The sequence below is a fragment of the Formica exsecta genome, unplaced genomic scaffold (assembly GCF_003651465.1).
Source record: "Formica exsecta isolate Colony F162 unplaced genomic scaffold, ASM365146v1 scaffold308, whole genome shotgun sequence".
NCBI lineage: Eukaryota > Metazoa > Arthropoda > Insecta > Hymenoptera > Formicidae > Formica > Formica exsecta.
Window position 1 is genome coordinate 1,224,065 of NW_021850337.1, and position 18,713 is coordinate 1,242,777.

The 18,713-nt window shown below is 35.3% G+C and overlaps 1 protein-coding gene across 10 annotated transcripts in view; it reads right to left on the reverse strand.

Moving 5' to 3' along the window:
• LOC115237763 (calcium-dependent secretion activator) overlaps positions 1 to 18,713 on the reverse strand; it is a 25,684-nt gene that overhangs the window by 6,134 nt on the left and 837 nt on the right. For 3 of the 10 annotated variants that reach the window (XR_003884395.1, XR_003884394.1, XM_029811022.1), the window contains exons 1-8: positions 5,176 to 5,601; positions 4,621 to 4,788; positions 3,367 to 3,858; positions 2,803 to 3,209; positions 2,224 to 2,688; positions 1,398 to 1,757; positions 894 to 1,139; positions 222 to 522 (exon numbers count right to left, since the gene is read on the reverse strand). Coding sequence is in view for 7 of the 10 variants with exons in the window: in XM_029811022.1 (XP_029666882.1) it covers positions 222 to 522; positions 894 to 1,139; positions 1,398 to 1,757; positions 2,224 to 2,688; positions 2,803 to 3,209; positions 3,367 to 3,858; positions 4,621 to 4,788; positions 5,176 to 5,601 (2,865 nt within the window). In the remaining 3 variants the exon portion in view is untranslated. Of the gene's footprint in view, positions 1 to 218; positions 523 to 893; positions 1,140 to 1,397; positions 1,758 to 2,223; positions 2,689 to 2,802; positions 3,210 to 3,366; positions 3,859 to 4,620; positions 4,789 to 5,175; positions 5,729 to 6,311; positions 6,480 to 6,866; positions 7,424 to 10,248; positions 10,750 to 10,895; positions 11,230 to 18,609 lie in introns of those variants that run through there. The other 7 variants (XR_003884393.1, XM_029811023.1, XM_029811021.1 and 4 more) reach the window with 6 other exon arrangements.

The following is an 18,713-nucleotide window of genomic DNA, read 5'->3' on the forward strand; positions in this document are numbered from 1 at the left end:
GGTTCAGCGGTTACTCTAAGCGAAAGTAACTTTCGCGATGATATCAGAAGCTTTCTATATGATCATCTACGCGATCAAAATCTACGAAAAGAAATGGACGGCGCGCTTTTGTCTTCTGAGGAGGTGGCGGACCCTTACCAAGTCCGTGTATCAAGGCATGCTGACCCTCTCTCTCGAGAGCCCCGAGAATCGACACTCAGTTCTAAAAACCCAACTAATACCTCCGAATAATGTTCTTCATTTTGCTGCAGCAGGTCCACGCACAGCTCGGCGAGGTGTATGAGATCCTCCAGCTTCTTGCTGGGAGGCACGCACACCTCGCCGCTCAAATCATCTTCGATCTTCGCCTCTGCAGACAGTTTTGTGTAATTTACCAGCGCTGCTGTTTCCAGGCAATTTTTTATCAGTGCTTTTACTTCTTCTTGCGGCACAGGTGTTACGCTATCTTTCATGAGAACACGTTCCAACAGAGATAAAGTCGCCTTCAGCGCGCCTTCTGGACGCCCGAATGGAAAACCGTACCTGTTGCAAGGAAGGATTATATAATTCGTGATTTTTTAATCTTTGGGAAAAAATTATTTTAAGGAGACTTGTCTCTCTATTTTCATTGTAACAGCTCTATATTATCACAATATACACAAATTAATTTCTTTTCTCAATAAATCTATGTAAATTATTATAGAAATTATTGCTTTAAAAATTATAAAAAAAGAATAATTTTAGAAAAAAAGTAATTTATTAAAATAATTCATTAAAAAAATTAATTTATAAATCGTATGTTATAAAGAAACGCTTTAAAGCTAAATAATGGGAATGGAAATAATTATTTATAATAATTATTCCCTGCGTCATTCTCATACACAATATATGGAAACAATATTAGAATTATTTACCTAAAATTGGTGATCTGCTTTTCAAGAATCTGTCTGAGTCGTTCTTTGATATCCTGAAACTTATCTTTCTCTTCATGAGTAATCGAACCCACGCCATCAGCCGATGTTGTATTACCGTAGACATGAGTGGCGCAAAAGGCAAAGCTAAAGTGTATCAATGTTGGATCTATCATAAGCCCACGATCGATTCTGTCCAACAGATCGTTAAGATAGCAGAGATGCCGAAAGCATCCGCGCACGCCGTATCTATTATCAGAAAACAGACTCTCAAATTGATACCGCAAACAAAAAATTCATAAAAAAGACAAACTTTATATATTTTAATTTCATATGTACGTATGCGTGTTGTGATTTTCTCAATGTTCCTTATTTTTTAATTTATGAACTGTAGTGTATTTAATTAAAATCGCACACAATGACATAATCTCTATATGAATAATATCTATAAATGTCTACAAATACTGCAAACGGATTAATTCGGTTGACAAATACGAGCTTCATTACCTGGCGCAATACTCATCCAGGACAAAAACTTGACCGGGAGAGAACCAGCCGAGCGAGCAGTATGGATCGTTCAATCTGTAATCCAAGATCAAGTTTTGCAGATACTTGAATAGGGCGTGGTGTTCAAACTTGCAAGGATCGGCACTGATATAGTCTTCCATGCCGTGCTTCTTTGCACGATCGGCGTCGCCCTGGATCTTGCTGATAGTGGAGTTCTTGTCGGCTACAGAGACCGGCGGGGTGGGCTTGTGCGATTGACCGGTCGCCCGGTACATCGCCATCACCCACAGGTGACATTCGTTCTCGTCGTCCGAAGCGTATACTATATTGTCGCCTTCGCGCACAGCGTTGAAAAAGTACCTGTCGGATATACGCAACTCGTAACTGCGAATTGTGCGAATGTGCGACCGGAACTTGACGCACAATCTTTGCCAGCTAGCTGCGGAATATCTTGCTCGATCATATTAGAAAATATCGATACAGAAAAATTAAGAAAAATTAAACTCTATTCTCTTGTAAAAAATTTTCTACTTTTTACTACAAACTCAATATAAAATTATTGATTTATGAAAAATGTTTGATAATGTGTGGCCTCATAAAAATAAAAAGAATTTAATTAAATTTCTACCATTAATGATAAAAAAATATCTCAACAAAAATTTACCATGAAGATGAAAAATATAACATGAAGAATTATAATTAACGTGTTTGATAACGACAAACAATTGCAATTCGCAATTTTACTATTTTGAGCGACTACGAGCATGCTGCTACGGCGGGGTTTAGGTATTTCTCGCTCTCTCTCTGCGGGGGGAGGAAAATTTACCTTCCGCCCTCTAAATCCATGCCGACCATGAGATTAGCAGAAACGGCCTCGATATAGTCCACTGTATAGCCATCGAGCTGCATCATTTCCGACGGCTCGCTTTTTTTTTCTTTGTACGAGCACATCGCAAATGTGTACTGCGAGACCTGGACCAACACAAAGTACCGCTTCTTCCATTTTTTCCATACGGACTTGCCCATCGCGTACAGATAGCCGCAGTGCTTCATGTTGAGCGGCTTGTCCATGCGACAGGCGATCTTTATCCTTAGATCCTGATCGGCGCAGTTCTTGGGCACGGTCATACGATGCCACTCCGGCATCTTGCAAGATAACGGAGTAGGTCGCAGAATCACCTTGCCCAGCTCCTTGTCCTCGAGCGCCAGCATCGCTGGATTCTCGGTGTACAGTCTGACCTTGACTACTGGCAGCGGATGCATCGTGGTGAAGTCACCCTGAGTGTCCCACCTATAAATACGATCCGTGGACGAGAATGATGCGATCGGTCCTGACCCCCCCCGGTCGGCTATTGCAATTGAACTCTCGATCTTTGCGATCGAATTTCTCTTTTTCTCTACTCACATAGGCTTGGAGGCCTCGGCCTGATCGGTCTGCAGCTTCTCGCCGCCCTCCACCTCCATGGTGCAATAAACTATTCTATTGGGTGCTAGGCTTTTGAGGCCCTTGACCTCCATTACGATTACTTCCAGCTGGAAGGTCAGGCCGACGTCCATTTTCGTCAATTGGGGATCGGAATCGGCGGAGTCGCCCTCCAGTTTAGCGAGGGAGCCCTGACCGCGGCAGCGGGAGCGCTCACCACGATGGTTGTAGCGCTTCAGCTTCTGCAGCCCGTATTTGCTGTCTATCGAACCCTTGGAGACCGGTAACGACTCCAAATTAGCCATTAGCAGGTTGATAGACGACTTGAGCTCCTCGATGTAGAGCGACTCCATCTCTTTCAGAAGGAACCTGGGCATGAGCTTGCGGTTCTAGGGATAGAGAAGGAACGGTCGGTGTTCAGGAACGAGCAGAAGCAATCGGTGGACGATAAGACCAGAGAGAAAGAACGTATCCATGTCCAAATGAAACAGCATTAAAGTAAAATAAAAGCAAAAATAAAAGAAGAAAAAGCGACCGTCACAATACCTTCTCCATCTCGTTGACCTTCTGTACGCGACCGTCCAGCTCCCTCCTGATGGCGGCAGCCTGTTCGTCGGCTGAGTCCAACAGGAGGGCGTTGAACAGAAGCTGGTGCTCGAACTTCTTGATGCCGAGAATCTGCTGAAACATGTCGTACAGCTGCTCCTTTGACAGTATCAGCTCCGAGTTCAAAGACTGCTGTTGCATCCTGGAAGGCCGTTTGCTATCCTCGTCACCAGTACCTTTCAAAATGCAATCGAATTTGGCCAACCAGGACGTAAGCACAGTCTCTTTGCTCAGTCCGTCGATTTCCGGGAGGCTCCGAACACGCTTCTCAATGTTCTTCTTAAACACCTCGCGGAAGTCGAGCTGGGAGCATGCGCCGCTTTGCACCATTCGCACCACTCGATCCGACTTGAGAAACACGTCGTGGTAATTCTGTATAGCATTGTGGAATGCCTCGTCAGCCATGATCTGCGTCTCACCCTTCAAAAAACTCTGCAATTCATACGGACACAATTTAAACGATCATACATCCTATATAATGTGTAATTTTCTTCGAGATTCTAAGATTCCTCTTGTTAAGCTGCACGCAATATCTATATAATTCTAAATTACATGGATTCTTTGATTTATATTTAATGATATTTGGTATTCGATAACAGCCTTATATTTGTTGAATAGATCAAACATTACATACATGATGTAGTCTTACATGATATAATTATATTCCTGCATGTGAGAAATATCTAGATGTTAATATATAAACCTGATTTCTTGCATAACGATAAATGCAGGAAAAAATTAATCACAACTACATCTTATGCAGCACAATGTAAGATGTGAGACACGATTGCATCGTATATAAGGAAAACAATCTATATTTATAACGGCCAATAATTTAATGCGATCGTACAGCTTCGATATATCTAACAATAAGAGCAACAAAGGTGAAGGTTACACGATAGATACATATAAGACTCTGCATAAGGCTTCGATAAACGGCCATTCGCCACGAAAGGTTTCTTTTACTTCGTAAAATGTTAAATACATAATGCGAATGCGTTTTAAACAATATTCTGGTTCAGTAAAACATAAATAGACGATCGGCAGTAATAATGTAATGTACAGATTTAGTATCTTCTCAGTAGATTTTTATATATACAACACTTTATTCTATATTTTTATACTTATTTTTATATTTAGTAGCAAAAATTAATTAATTTCTTTCTTTGAGAAAAAGTTTATTTGTCTGTTTACCTGAAAACGAGAACATATGGTCTCCAATTGTTGCTTCGTCACTTTCATCTGCCTTCGCGTCATGTCCATCGGTTGCTTGGCATTGAACGGATAAGCGATGCATCTAGATATGAAGACATAAAGCTGTATCCGAGTTTTCCTTTCCTCTTCTTCCCTTTCTTGCTTATCCTAAAGAAAATTTAAAAAATTGTATCGATGGAGCGATGCTGCACGTAATGTTGGAAAAATTACTATTCAATTTCTCTTCGCGAAAGAAATGGATCTAAGCAAAACATTTCTTATAATTTCAGTCTTCGGCAATAATTGCAGTTTAATAGTTTTTATTGCCCTTTTCTATCCTATGTTGTTTCTCTTTAACATAAAAAAATTATCTTATATATTATATGTTTTAATATATGTATATTTTTTTTTTTTATTTCGTGTATGCATGTATATTGTATATTTTAACTATAAATATAATTTTTAGTATCTGAAAAAAATTGTGGCAACCAAAAAGAGACTTTTTGGCGAGAAACGAAAATAGAAAGAAATTTTTGAGTGCATTTGTGCGCGTACTTGCAGCTCCGCTTCCGTTTTCTCGCTAGCGACAGAGGGAGATGGACTAGTGGGCCTCTGGGCATAATTAGCTGCATCTTGAGCCGCGCTCATCGACGGCGACAGGGAGTTTCTGGCGCTGGCGAGATTAGGCACGTCCAAGCCAGCCCCGGCGGTGTCTTGCGGTCCCACGGTGGCTCGATTTCCGGATCCATGGGCTCCCGCAGTGCTCGGTGGACCCACATGGTTCGGGCCGCCGGGGGAGGCTGTGAGGCCCGAAGCGAGCGAGCCGACGCTACCGGAACCTGGACCGCTGCCGATGCTGCTAGGATGACGACGGGAGCCGTGAGAGCTACCGCTGCCGGCACGACCACCGCCACCGCCACCGCCATGGTGAGTGTTCTGATCCTCCTCGCTCTCCTCCTCGGATGAACTTGGGTCTATCATCGTCTAAGAACGCTGTAAGGGGGTGCGCGCGCGGTCCTCGAACCCCCCGTCACAGGAGGCCCAGCCGCTTCACGTGGTCACGGAGCCGTCGTGCTCTGCTTTCGGTAGTGTTGATTATGCGCTTTTTTAAACTGAAAAAAAGAGAAATAGCATTCATTTTTATTGCTATAAAAATAAATGTGATAAAGATAATATTATAAGATAATGAATATGATAATAATGATTTCTTGCATAACGATAAATGCAGGAAAAAATTAATCACAACTACATCTTATGCAGCATAATGTAAGATGTGAGACACGATTGCATCGTATATAAGGAAAACAATCTATATTTATAACGGCCAATAATTTAATGCGATCGTACAGCTTCGATATATCTAACAATAAGAGCAACAAAGGTGAAGGTTACACGATAGATACATATAAGACTCTGCATAAGGCTTCGATAAACGGCCATTCGCCACGAAAGGTTTCTTTTACTTCGTAAAATGTTAAATACATAATGCGAATGCGTTTTAAACAATATTCTGGTTCAGTAAAACATAAATAGACGATCGGCAGTAATAATGTAATGTACAGATTTAGTATCTTCTCAGTAGATTTTTATATATACAACACTTTATTCTATATTTTTATACTTATTTTTATATTTAGTAGCAAAAATTAATTAATTTCTTTCTTTGAAAAAAAGTTTATTTGTCTGTTTACCTGAAAACGAGAACATATGGTCTCCAATTGCTGCTTCGTCACTTTCATCTGCCTTCGCGTCATGTCCATCGGTTGCTTGGCATTGAACGGATAAGCGATGCATCTAGATATGAAGACATAAAGCTGTATCCGAGTTTTCCTTTCCTCTTCTTCCCTTTCTTGCTTATCCTAAAGAAAATTTAAAAAATTGTATCGATGGAGCGATGCTGCACGTAATGTTGGAAAAATTACTATTCAATTTCTCTTCGCGAAAGAAATGGATCTAAGCAAAACATTTCTTATAATTTCAGTCTTCGGCAATAATTGCAGTTTAATAGTTTTTATTGCCCTTTTCTATCCTATGTTGTTTCTCTTTAACATAAAAAAATTATCTTATATATTATATGTTTTAATATATGTATATTTTTTTTTTTTATTTCGTGTATGCATGTATATTGTATATTTTAACTATAAATATAATTTTTAGTATCTGAAAAAAATTGTGGCAACCAAAAAGAGACTTTTTGGCGAGAAACGAAAATAGAAAGAAATTTTTGAGTGCATTTGTGCGCGTACTTGCAGCTCCGCTTCCGTTTTCTCGCTAGCGACAGAGGGAGATGGACTAGTGGGCCTCTGGGCATAATTAGCTGCATCTTGAGCCGCGCTCATCGACGGCGACAGGGAGTTTCTGGCGCTGGCGAGATTAGGCACGTCCAAGCCAGCCCCGGCGGTGTCTTGCGGTCCCACGGTGGCTCGATTTCCGGATCCATGGGCTCCCGCAGTGCTCGGTGGACCCACATGGTTCGGGCCGCCGGGGGAGGCTGTGAGGCCCGAAGCGAGCGAGCCGACGCTACCGGAACCTGGACCGCTGCCGATGCTGCTAGGATGACGACGGGAGCCGTGAGAGCTACCGCTGCCGGCACGACCACCGCCACCGCCACCGCCATGGTGAGTGTTCTGATCCTCCTCGCTCTCCTCCTCGGATGAACTTGGGTCTATCATCGTCTAAGAACGCTGTAAGGGGGTGCGCGCGCGGTCCTCGAACCCCCCGTCACAGGAGGCCCAGCCGCTTCACGTGGTCACGGAGCCGTCGTGCTCTGCTTTCGGTAGTGTTGATTATGCGCTTTTTTAAACTGAAAAAAAGAGAAATAGCATTCATTTTTATTGCTATAAAAATAAATGTGATAAAGATAATATTATAAGATAATGAATATGATAATAATAAAGATAAATATGATATTAATTAGATAACTGTGCTAGGAAAAAGAATTCATAAATGCTGAGAAGTAGATATGAACAGCAATTGCATTAACAATTGGTCTTCAGTATTTTAGGAAAAAAAGTAAAGCATGAAATTGTCATTTTCCACGAGATAATGTTTCTGTTTACGCGCCTTTTCTTCTCCGCTTTTTTTTATATTTTACATCTTATTTAACAAAATTGCATAATTGAAAATGTGATTGCAAAGAAACATCTTTGAATTTTTCAGAAATCTTCTTCGCACAATACACTTTTTTAGTTTTTAATAATATTTAGTTTTAATCAAGAGGAGAAAAATTGTTAACGGCATTTTTTATATTTAACTGCAGATGATCAATAATAAAAATAGAATTACATTATAGCCAATTATAATAATATAGGGCCACAATAAAACTTATTCACTTCAATAGCTAATTGCGTTAAACTACAGCTTAAAATTCAGCTGAGTATTAATGCATTTTATATTAGAAAGTAAAACTGCTATAATTCGCTTTCTCTTACACATAACTGGATTATTTCGTTAAACGCACAGCAAGTTTAATTATTAAATTAAGAATTTCTAATTAAGTATAAGGCAAATTAGGGTCACCATTGGACTAACCATCGCGATTATTACGTTCATTGTGTTTAACATAAGCACAGAAATTGCGTGTCAGACACAGCGGCGAGTATCTGCACGCAATTTCCATTCGATTTTTTGCACAAAGGCGCAATTCGACCTGAGCTATTTCTCGCGTAATTGCAGATTGTTGTACGCAAAAGCGAAGAAAATTGTTTATCCTAATCCCGTTGCGCCATCACGCGAGAAATAGCAATTTGCAATCCGTCAGCTTTCGGGATCGCACGAGCTTTCATTGCTACTGAAAGCTCCAAAAGCCTTAGACGCGAAAGCCTTTGAAGTCCCTTAATTTCATTCGCCAATTAAGGTACTGAACCAAGAACTTGAGAATAAATATTTTCGCCGTCGAAGCGCGTTCACAGCTAGCTTGGCAAAAATGACAGCGGAAAAATCAGTCACGCATCCCCGCAGGAATAGAGATTTAATTCTTGCAATCCGTCGAGAAGGGGGGAAGCTGAATTTATCGGCTTATGGAGGTACTTGGGAGGTACTTCCTACGAACGACTTTGGCGAATAATTCCACTTTAATTATAATTGATCGTTTGAAAAGTCCTCTCTCGCCTCTTTTAAAATGCTATCGGATTACTTCAGACGGGCTCGAACCGACTCTATTACGAAAATTTATAGCGGTCGGTGCATACAAAGACTAAAGGTTTGTGCGAAAGAGATATACGAATTTTATGCGACTATAGAATTTAAAATGTATAATCTGGAAATTTAAAGCGCCAGAGATCTGAATATTCAGTGATCTAAAGATTTATGAATATACAATCTAGAATGACTGAAAATGGAATGAATAAAATAATTATATTTTTATGTTATTTTTCTATTGTAATTATGTAAAGAGGAAACAAAATTAGAGGGGTGATATCATTTTATGGTACATTAAGTTAATAAACATTTATAAATTAAATGACAACATATCTTGACTATGTTGGTAATCTTTAAGCAATCTTTAGTGTTTATTATGACAAGTACACACACATATATATATATATATATTGGAGATTATTACTAATATATTTAAGAATATTAACAAATATTAGAGAGCACGAAAAGTTGTTATACTAGTCTATAATTCAGAATACTCATTATAACAATTTGCTCGGTTTATTAATTTTCATTTGAATTTCATTAAAAATGCATTGTCTTGAATTATAGAATTTAACGACTGCCAAGTATCTTTCGCTTATAGATTGTATAGAATGAATTTATTGAGCTTTTCAGTAGAATAAATCCGTTCCCGTATTTACTGACAGCATAATACTCTCCAATTTCGCGCAGAACGGATCGTGGGCTACGAGTGGTAAAGCTTAATTGCATTTAACCTCTTCGTACGCGCGATACAAGTCCATCGATAATTGCACTGGCTTTTTGATGCATATATGTAATAGTATTTTACTCACACATACACACACGCACATTCTCTCTCACTTTCTATCGCGTGCGCATGATACGTCATATTCGATTTAAACTGCGTTCCATCCTGTGAGAGATAAGCCTTTGAGCTAATATCGAAAAGATGTATCAATGTGTAAAAATGCATAATATCTTTAAATGCAATGTCTTTGCAAATGTATCGCGGAACAAGTTATGTTCCATAAATTCTAAAACATGTAATGATAACGAATCAATCGAAAAATATCCGAGATGTGCCATATTTCAATATTAAATTTATCGTTTGGTAAACTTCAAGAAGTCTATTTAATTAATGTCGAACTGTAATAAAACAAAATATGTAAAACTATATTTCTGTCTCTCTTCTCTTAACTTTACTCGCAATAAAGAAAGGGAAATAAAAATAGAGAGAGAGAGAGAAATCCATTTTCACGTTTTCTACAGTTTAAACGACTATTTTAGTAAATTTGGGACACATATTCCTATACGAGACAATTATTTTCCGATTAATATATATTTTTGTGTTTTTTTCTTTTGTAAATCTTGATATTGTATTCATAATATCTTAAAATTCAAATTGGTGACGTTTACACACAACAACGTGTTTTTTTTTAAATAAATTTTAATTAACTATTATAGTACGAATGGAAACTGGGCGATAGAATTGAGCTATAATCTCACCAATGCAAATCCTAAGTCGACTAATGAATTTTAACTTAATATCGCTTCAACGCTATTACGTATTGCGTCATTATGCGTCGGTGTAATTGCGTCGGCGGATAGATTTAGTTGCGAACGACATGTTTTGAGATGGGTGGAACTGCCGGTGCATCCTTCTCAATGGCATAATGTTTTCTAATAAGTAAATGAGCTGACGCGTGCAGACACGTGTTACAAAAAAATAGATGGTTTATTACAAGCTTCGGTTTCGTCAATGGAGAAATGTTCATCGCTCATCTGACGAAGAATTAATTTGACGAATAAAATTGGTGGACGAATTGCTTCATCGTGTATGACTTGGCCCGATTTTCCAAGAACCGAGACATTTTGTATCTGTTTCTTTTTAAAAATTAACTTCAAAAATAATTTGATAAAATTTGTTTACTATTATGAATTTATCATTTATTTATTAGAAATTGATTTATTGAAAACATGCGGCATCCAAAAACCATTTATCTAATACTGTACACTTCGCTATCGCTCATTTTGTATTGTGTCAAATTCACACTTGTCAAATATATTCACAATAATTTCTGCAGAAATTGATAAATTTTTAAAGTAATTTTCATATTATTTATAATATACTTGTATAATTTGCACAAATTTACAAGCGGTTTTCGCGGGTAATATTTTCTCGACAGCAAATGCGTCACGTTTTATGTATCGGTCAACGTGTCGAGCTCTACTGCTGGCACTGGAAGGAAACTCGGCTTGCGACAACTATATGCCGTGGAACTTAACCGCGCAGAAGCCGTCGATAAGGAGCTTCCGGCTGGCGAAATCGGAGCGAAGTAACCTCCACATACGGAAGGGAGAAAGAGAACCCACTTTCCGACATGAAAGCGCACCTGCTATCAGATTCTCCGATCAGAAAGGAGGGAGAGATATACGGATGCATGTGTATGTGTGTTTTTCTCTTTCTCCCGTCTGGAATTTTTCCAGACGCGACAATCGATTTCCGGGTGCAACGCTGCGCGTTTTCAACGCGAATGTAGGAAACGAACTGGAACGGAAGAAAGACATGCGTGGCTGTCACAGTGCAAACATATCGATTGTTTCCGGCCGTCCTTCTGACTTCCTTTTTCTGTTCGAGCTAAATGTCTGATTCATTTTGCACGCGTGTTTATGCACATGTGTATCGCGAACACGCGGCATCGTAAAAATTGGAAAATATTAGAAAATATCGCAGAAACAATCTGAGAAATTTTCGAAGGGAGACTTTCGAATTTTTCAGAAGCATTTTTCATGCGATAAGAGCTACACGATGATCTTTTTAATCGGCCATACATGTTGATGTTATGCAAACTACTAAGAATTTTGTCAGATTTATCAAAAAATAAAGAGAAAAACGGCATAAAGAGCCATGCGTAATACTTAGAGCGCAAGAACAATATATTTATTGATTAAACAATAATAATAAAAACTATAATCGGCGTACGTTTCGATCCGTATGTTTCGATATTTTTTATTTTATAATTAACGGAGCCTTAATCTCTTGAAGATTTATCAAATTTGTGTATTTCTTGAGAAATTAATCTCTAGAATTCTTTTTAAGTAACTGTTAATACAACTTTTTATAACGTGTTTTATATTAAATATCTATTTATTAAATATGATAAAAAAATAATTTTTTTTTTAGATTAACGTTACTATGTTTCTTTTTTCCAGATTGTTCCCCGTCTATCAAGATTCTCTTGTTATCTAATTATATTCTACAATCCTATTTCGCTGTAATCGTTCTGGCAGATTTTTCCCCAGAAAGGAGCAGATTCGAACATCAGACAGTTACGTAAGTAGAAAAAGAAAAACGATATCATTCATTGTATGCTTATAGGATATAAAGGTATTTAAGAAAAAGTATTTTCTTGTGACGTATTTAATCTTTTCTTATCCAGTAAAATATCAAGTATATCTCAAGTTTTGCCCTTTTTCTCTTAAAATAGATAATCCCAAAAAAGTCTTAACCACGGAAAAAGAAAATCAGTTCAAATAATTATTGAAAAATGAATAATAGATTTATCAATCTCAATCGTCGCGAGAAAAAGTATACAATGGCGAAAAGAAAGACGAAATAAAGTATTTTTATGACGCAACATATAATTGTGATCACATACTACTCATGTAATTGAATTAATAGAATAGAGAATATATGAATCATGATTCTCCTGGTTTAATTTTCAAATGAAATAATGTGAACCAGTACGTGATTGGTGGCTCTCTCTCTCATATGATCGTTACTCATTGTAACAATGTACGCGTTCATTTTGCATACAAAGGCACGTATATACGGGCGTGTTAATGCCTAACCCAGAAATGCAAATGTTTCCGCCGTTGTAACGTTGATACAGAACGCGCGCGTGATTTCTGGGCCGAGAAAGTGAAGTATACTGCCGGTTCGAGATGTAAAAGCGGATTGTCTATGTGGAATAGCGTGTAACTGTTATCAGATACGCGCTCCCGGTACGTTTGTCTATGCATGCACGATGAATATGTAGCGATGGTAAGAATTGTCTGACATAACGCAATTTAGCATAATAATGTAACCAGTCGAAATAACCCGGGAAGATCCGTAGCGTTACAAGAAACAAACTTTGTATTTCGTGAGATATTCTCGTTTAAAAAGTTAATATTGCAGACAGTAATTGTGTAATCTCAATGAATTTGATCGATAATTATAATTAAATTAATCAAATCTATCAAAATCTTTGCATTAGAATCATCAAGTTGATTAAACAGTTTATGATCGAGGTTAAATTTGTCTATTGATTACAATGCTCACGTTTCCCTAATGTTAAATATATAGTCACAGACTTCTGTATGTACGAGTATATTATACCTAGACTGCTAGCACAGCTATGTCTCATATAGTGATATATGAAACAAGGACAGCCATTTACAATTGGACAGATTAGGAGTGTATATTATAGTGTATATGTAAGTAAATGTAAGAATGTAAGTGTGTATTAACCTATATATAATATGTAAGTAATGTAAGTGTGTATTAACCTATATATAATATGTAAGTAATGTAAGTGTGTATTAACCTATATATAATATGTAAGTAATGTAAGTGTGTATTAACCTATATATAATATGTAAGTAATGTAAGTGTGTATTAACCTATATATAATATGTAAGTAATGTAAGTGTGTATTAACCTATATATAATATGTAAGTAATGTAAGTGTGTATTAACCTATATATAATATGTAAGTAATGTAAGTGTGTATTAACCTATATATAATATGTAAGTAATGTAAGTGTGTATTAACCTATATATAATATGTAAGTAATGTAAGTGTGTATTAACCTATATATAATATGTAAGTAATGTAAGTGTGTATTAACCTATATATAATATGTAAGTAATGTAAGTGTGTATTAACCTATATATAATATGTAAGTAATGTAAGTGTGTATTAACCTATATATAATATGTAAGTAATGTAAGTGTGTATTAACCTATATATAATATGTAAGTAATGTAAGTGTGTATTAACCTATATATAATATGTAAGTAATGTAAGTGTGTATTAACCTATATATAATATGTAAGTAATGTAAGTGTGTATTAACCTATATATAATATGTAAGTAATGTAAGTGTGTATTAACCTATATATAATATGTAAGTAATGTAAGTGTGTATTAACCTATATATAATATGTAAGTAATGTAAGTGTGTATTAACCTATATATAATATGTAAGTAATGTAAGTGTGTATTAACCTATATATAATATGTAAGTAATGTAAGTGTGTATTAACCTATATATAATATGTAAGTAATGTAAGTGTGTATTAACCTATATATATATATATATATATTCTGCCCAATTGTAAATGGCTATTCTGGCTTCACCTGTCACATCGCTGTTAGCAGTCTAGGTATAATATACAGAAGTCCGTGTATGTAGTAATACAAATAAATTTAGAAATTATCATTGTGGACAAAATAAAATAAGCGAACGTTTACCTTGTATTTTCGCTGATAAAAATCTAATTTCAATTTTATCAGAGAATACACATTTATTTTTTTTTTTTTTGCCTATTCTGGAGAACTCTGTATACTCTTTGCAAAATATGTGAGGGTATTTGTAATACTATCACCTGACAAACGATATCTTAGTTCAAACATAGATAAGCGTTCACAAATAATATTTGACAGCGTTAAGAATAGGTGAGAAAGAAGAAAGATATAAATGGACCGACGTTGCGGGTTAAGTGTGAAAATGGTTTGAAGCGGATTACGTAACACAACGCGGAGTTTATCAAGTTGAGATACTAATCCCGCATGTAAGGGCAACGCGGCCGAACAACGGTATAGGTACGGGCGATTAACTTATTGGATCACGTAAACGCGTCCCACAGGGAAAAGTTTCGAAATGGTACTACGGGAAAGAGAAGAAGAAAGAAGAGGATTCGAGACACGTTTGCGCCGCAGCCGCGACGCAAAATTTCCGCCAAACTTATACGTGAAGAGATCGATAACCGATGCTGTCTATGTATATGTGTGTACACATATGTTGTAACGTTCGGTTTTGATGATTAGCGGCGCGTCATTGGTAAAAATTTTTCAAACGGATTTAGAGCCGGATTTAGATTGAGTTGAACGAGCTATAACTTAAAATCTTATATTACGAGATGTCTACGCCATCTTAGAGTCATATACTTACAAACAATTTTATATTTGTGATTAAAATATTTTATTAGCCATTTGTGTTGTAAAAAAATTAATTGACACATGATATTATAATTTAGATCTATAATAAATATAAATCCGTCGCCAAACCTATTCTAAATTTATCATGTGTCATTAAAATTAAAGTCGATTCAAGTTTTTCTACGATTCCCAAAATATGCACTTTTGTTCTGATATACTCCTCGATAGGAAAATTTATATCTTCCTAAAAATTAGATTTGATAAAATTGACGCAAATAAAACTTTCTTTCGAATTCTATATTAATCAGTATTTTTGATAATATTATATTATCAATTTTATGTAGAAATTTATAGGCAAAACTTCCGCTATATTTATACGACATCAATAAGTTACATATTCTTCAGTTTAGTTCCAGCGTACCAACAATACACATTTTTCACGTTTCATCGATTTTTTAATAAATGAAGAGTAAATTTTGATAGTATTAAAGCGATTAAAGAACTAACAGTAATTATTACGCGCATTTAAGTATACAAAAAAAATTGAACAAGTAGACATTTTATCAAACTTTTTATTTGCTGAAAAGAGAAATTTGCATTTTGGTGTCAAAGCAAAAATATGTCGAAAACATCTAAGATTAATTTAAACAAAGCTTTCTTTGAAAGAAAGATATATTCAATGTTTTAGAAAAAAATTTCGAGATAACTATTTCTTTTTACAGCTTCTAATATTCGAGAGAAATTAATCTTTGAATTAAAAATCTATAAAACAGACTGAAATACTTTGACACTCTTAAATAGGATTCGAAAACTTAGGATTTCATTAAAATAGCAAATAATTTCTAGTACAAATTATTGGTCGAGATTTTTTTTTAGTTTAAATATTCAATTTAAGAAACTCGAAAAAAATAAAGATATAAATTTAATATTAGTGAAATAAGTTTGATAAAAAAATATCTTAGTCTTATCACATAGCAAACAAACACTCATTGTCAGTACTAAATGCAGCTATCTCGTCATGCTTACGGCAACTTTTTAAAAACGTCGCTTTCGTCAAAAATTTCCGATAGAGTCGGCTCTTCGACCGGTGATTGGAAATGCCGTGTCAATCGAATTTCCAGGCATGTGCCAATGCTTTCAACTCGATATTGATGCGCTCCTTTATCTGCGCTTATTAAATATGGCGTTCATTGATCCACTTATTATCGTAGCATACGTCGCCTCCATCAATCCCATTTCCATGACAACCCCGTAGACGAATGAATATTTGTCGCATCTTTGCAGCTTATTTTTGTATATATATTTATTTAAAAAAAAAATTGTAATTTTTTCATAATAGAAACGCGATATTTGACAAAAACGTGAAAATGAGAATAGAATAGAAAGGGAAGATAGAAAATTATTTTTAGCACGCGAAAATATGACAGAACGATTATTTCTAGGATAACATCGCATCTCTTCCTGTTCCTTTTTATATAGCCGGATTCTACATTAATTGTAGTTAGGACACACAGAGTAAGAAGGTTAAAGTTAGACCCGGCCCTAAAACCTGCGATATTATTTTTATCCTTTACGAGGTCACGCTTTTTATCAAGATTAAATCGGTACGTTATGGAGTACTACCTTTATCGAACCGTACAAAAGAATATTTTGATTTTTATTAATCTATTTTTACTTGTATTTTACATTGTGTTACGTTCAGTTGAGGCTTCAACAAATCCTACAATGCAAAAATTCATTGTGACCGACTAGATTTTTTCGCGTTATTTATACGTGTATATACAAATACAACATTTTAGTTTGCGCTAGCGTGCGCGTATGTGTGTTCTTGTATGTGTGTAGCAATTTGAATATTAAGCCATTTTTCTGTAATAAAAATATTTTATGTGTATATTTTTAAATCAAAATATTTTTTGCAGTTTATTACGAAAATATCATACAGTAGTAACAGTTTTAATTTCATAGTGTTAAAAAGTTAAAACAGCACGATCAATATTTTATTATTTTTTTTCTGTAATGACTGCAAAGAAATATCAAGACATTTCATAAAAACCAATTTATTGCACAATACAATTATATAACTATTTTTTAGTAATTTATACTATTATTATATAACATTATTTTAATAGTTTTAATAAAAACTTTGGAATTTAAATATTGATTACTAAATATAAAAAGTTGCTCAATAATAGATGATCTCAGACGAAAAAAAACACCATATGCATTTCATATTCATTTTTGCATACATATATTGCAAGAAAAGATACCGGCAGATAGAAAAAGTGATTTAATCGCCCATAATTTCTGAGATCCTTTAATTATCTTTGTTTCGCTCGATGTAAAACTACTGGTTAATATTTAATAGCAACGATAATCAGCAAAACAATTATTATATATTTACATAATTCCACGATAGCTAGTAAATTTGTACATGGGAATCAGAATCTATAAAAAAGTCAATTTTAATTATGGTACATTTTAATTACTGCCGATTATATATTTGACGAATCTAAAATCGATTTAACTAAGTTATTTTAGTTTAGTTTAGTTTAGTCATTTATAATTATTTAATATACCTAATAAACATTCTTTCGGAAAATTGAAGATATAATATTTAAAAAAAAATAAAGTCTACTTTAATGTTTTTTATCTCTGAAAAAAATCTTTATTTTTATATTATCTTGCTTTTATAATAAAAATTTCAGATATATAATAAATATTTAAAAATTAGTTCTTTAATAAATTAGAATATTTCACATCATGAAAAAATCATGAAATAGCGATTACCGAACTTTGTTTAATAAATATTAAAATAGCTGAAAAATAATTGGAGAAGGATGCTTCGCAGCAAAATCTTAATCTTAATATTTCTAAAAACAAAGATCTTCGAATTAGTCAAGAAAAATATCATTATAATTTCGGAACATTCTACATATCTGTATTTAGTTTTAAAATAAAAATTACCATCAAAAAATACAGTTTGTTAAAAATTTGTTTGTAATACGCTAGTTTGATTTTTCGCACACTAGCTTAAACATGCTATTAAATCTTCATTTGCGATTGCAAATGTAATTTATTTGATGCACTACTACATTATCTGTCATATAGAAGTGCATTTTTATTTTGCATTGGAACATAATCTCGTTATTTGATCGGCTTTTGCGTTCATCGGATGCCGATATCTACCGCAACGTTTCCGTTCATCGTCGACATTCAAGCCGACGAGGCACATACGTAAAAAAAATCGATAGCCGCCTCGATTTACTATGACACACCACCGCTACGTGCGTCCTTCCTAGCTCGCCGATGCGGAATACGACTTCCTCATCCAACTCGCTGATTCGAAATTGGCTCATTGAAGCTTCAGTAAAACTAATGGCTACCAATTTGTTAATGAATCGTAAACCAACTAATGCATCAACTACAGAATCATAAATTCAGAACTAACGCAAACTGGTGTATATTAATTAGATTGTCAATTTTAGCATTTATCTCCTTTGCTTCTCTCTCTCTCTTCGAGGATTATCCTCAATTAGCATGGAGTTAGTAAATCATCAACTAAAGATTACTATCAATTAATATGAATTAAATAACAGTTTATCCACTATTATTGTTCATCAGCGATTAATTAAAAATTATCAGTTAGTGTGGATTAATTTACCAAAGGCTATCATTATCACAACACGACACGATCCAACGAATGGCACGTCTTCACACGTCACCGACACATTTTAACGCGACGACTATCGCGCTCTCGAACCGCTC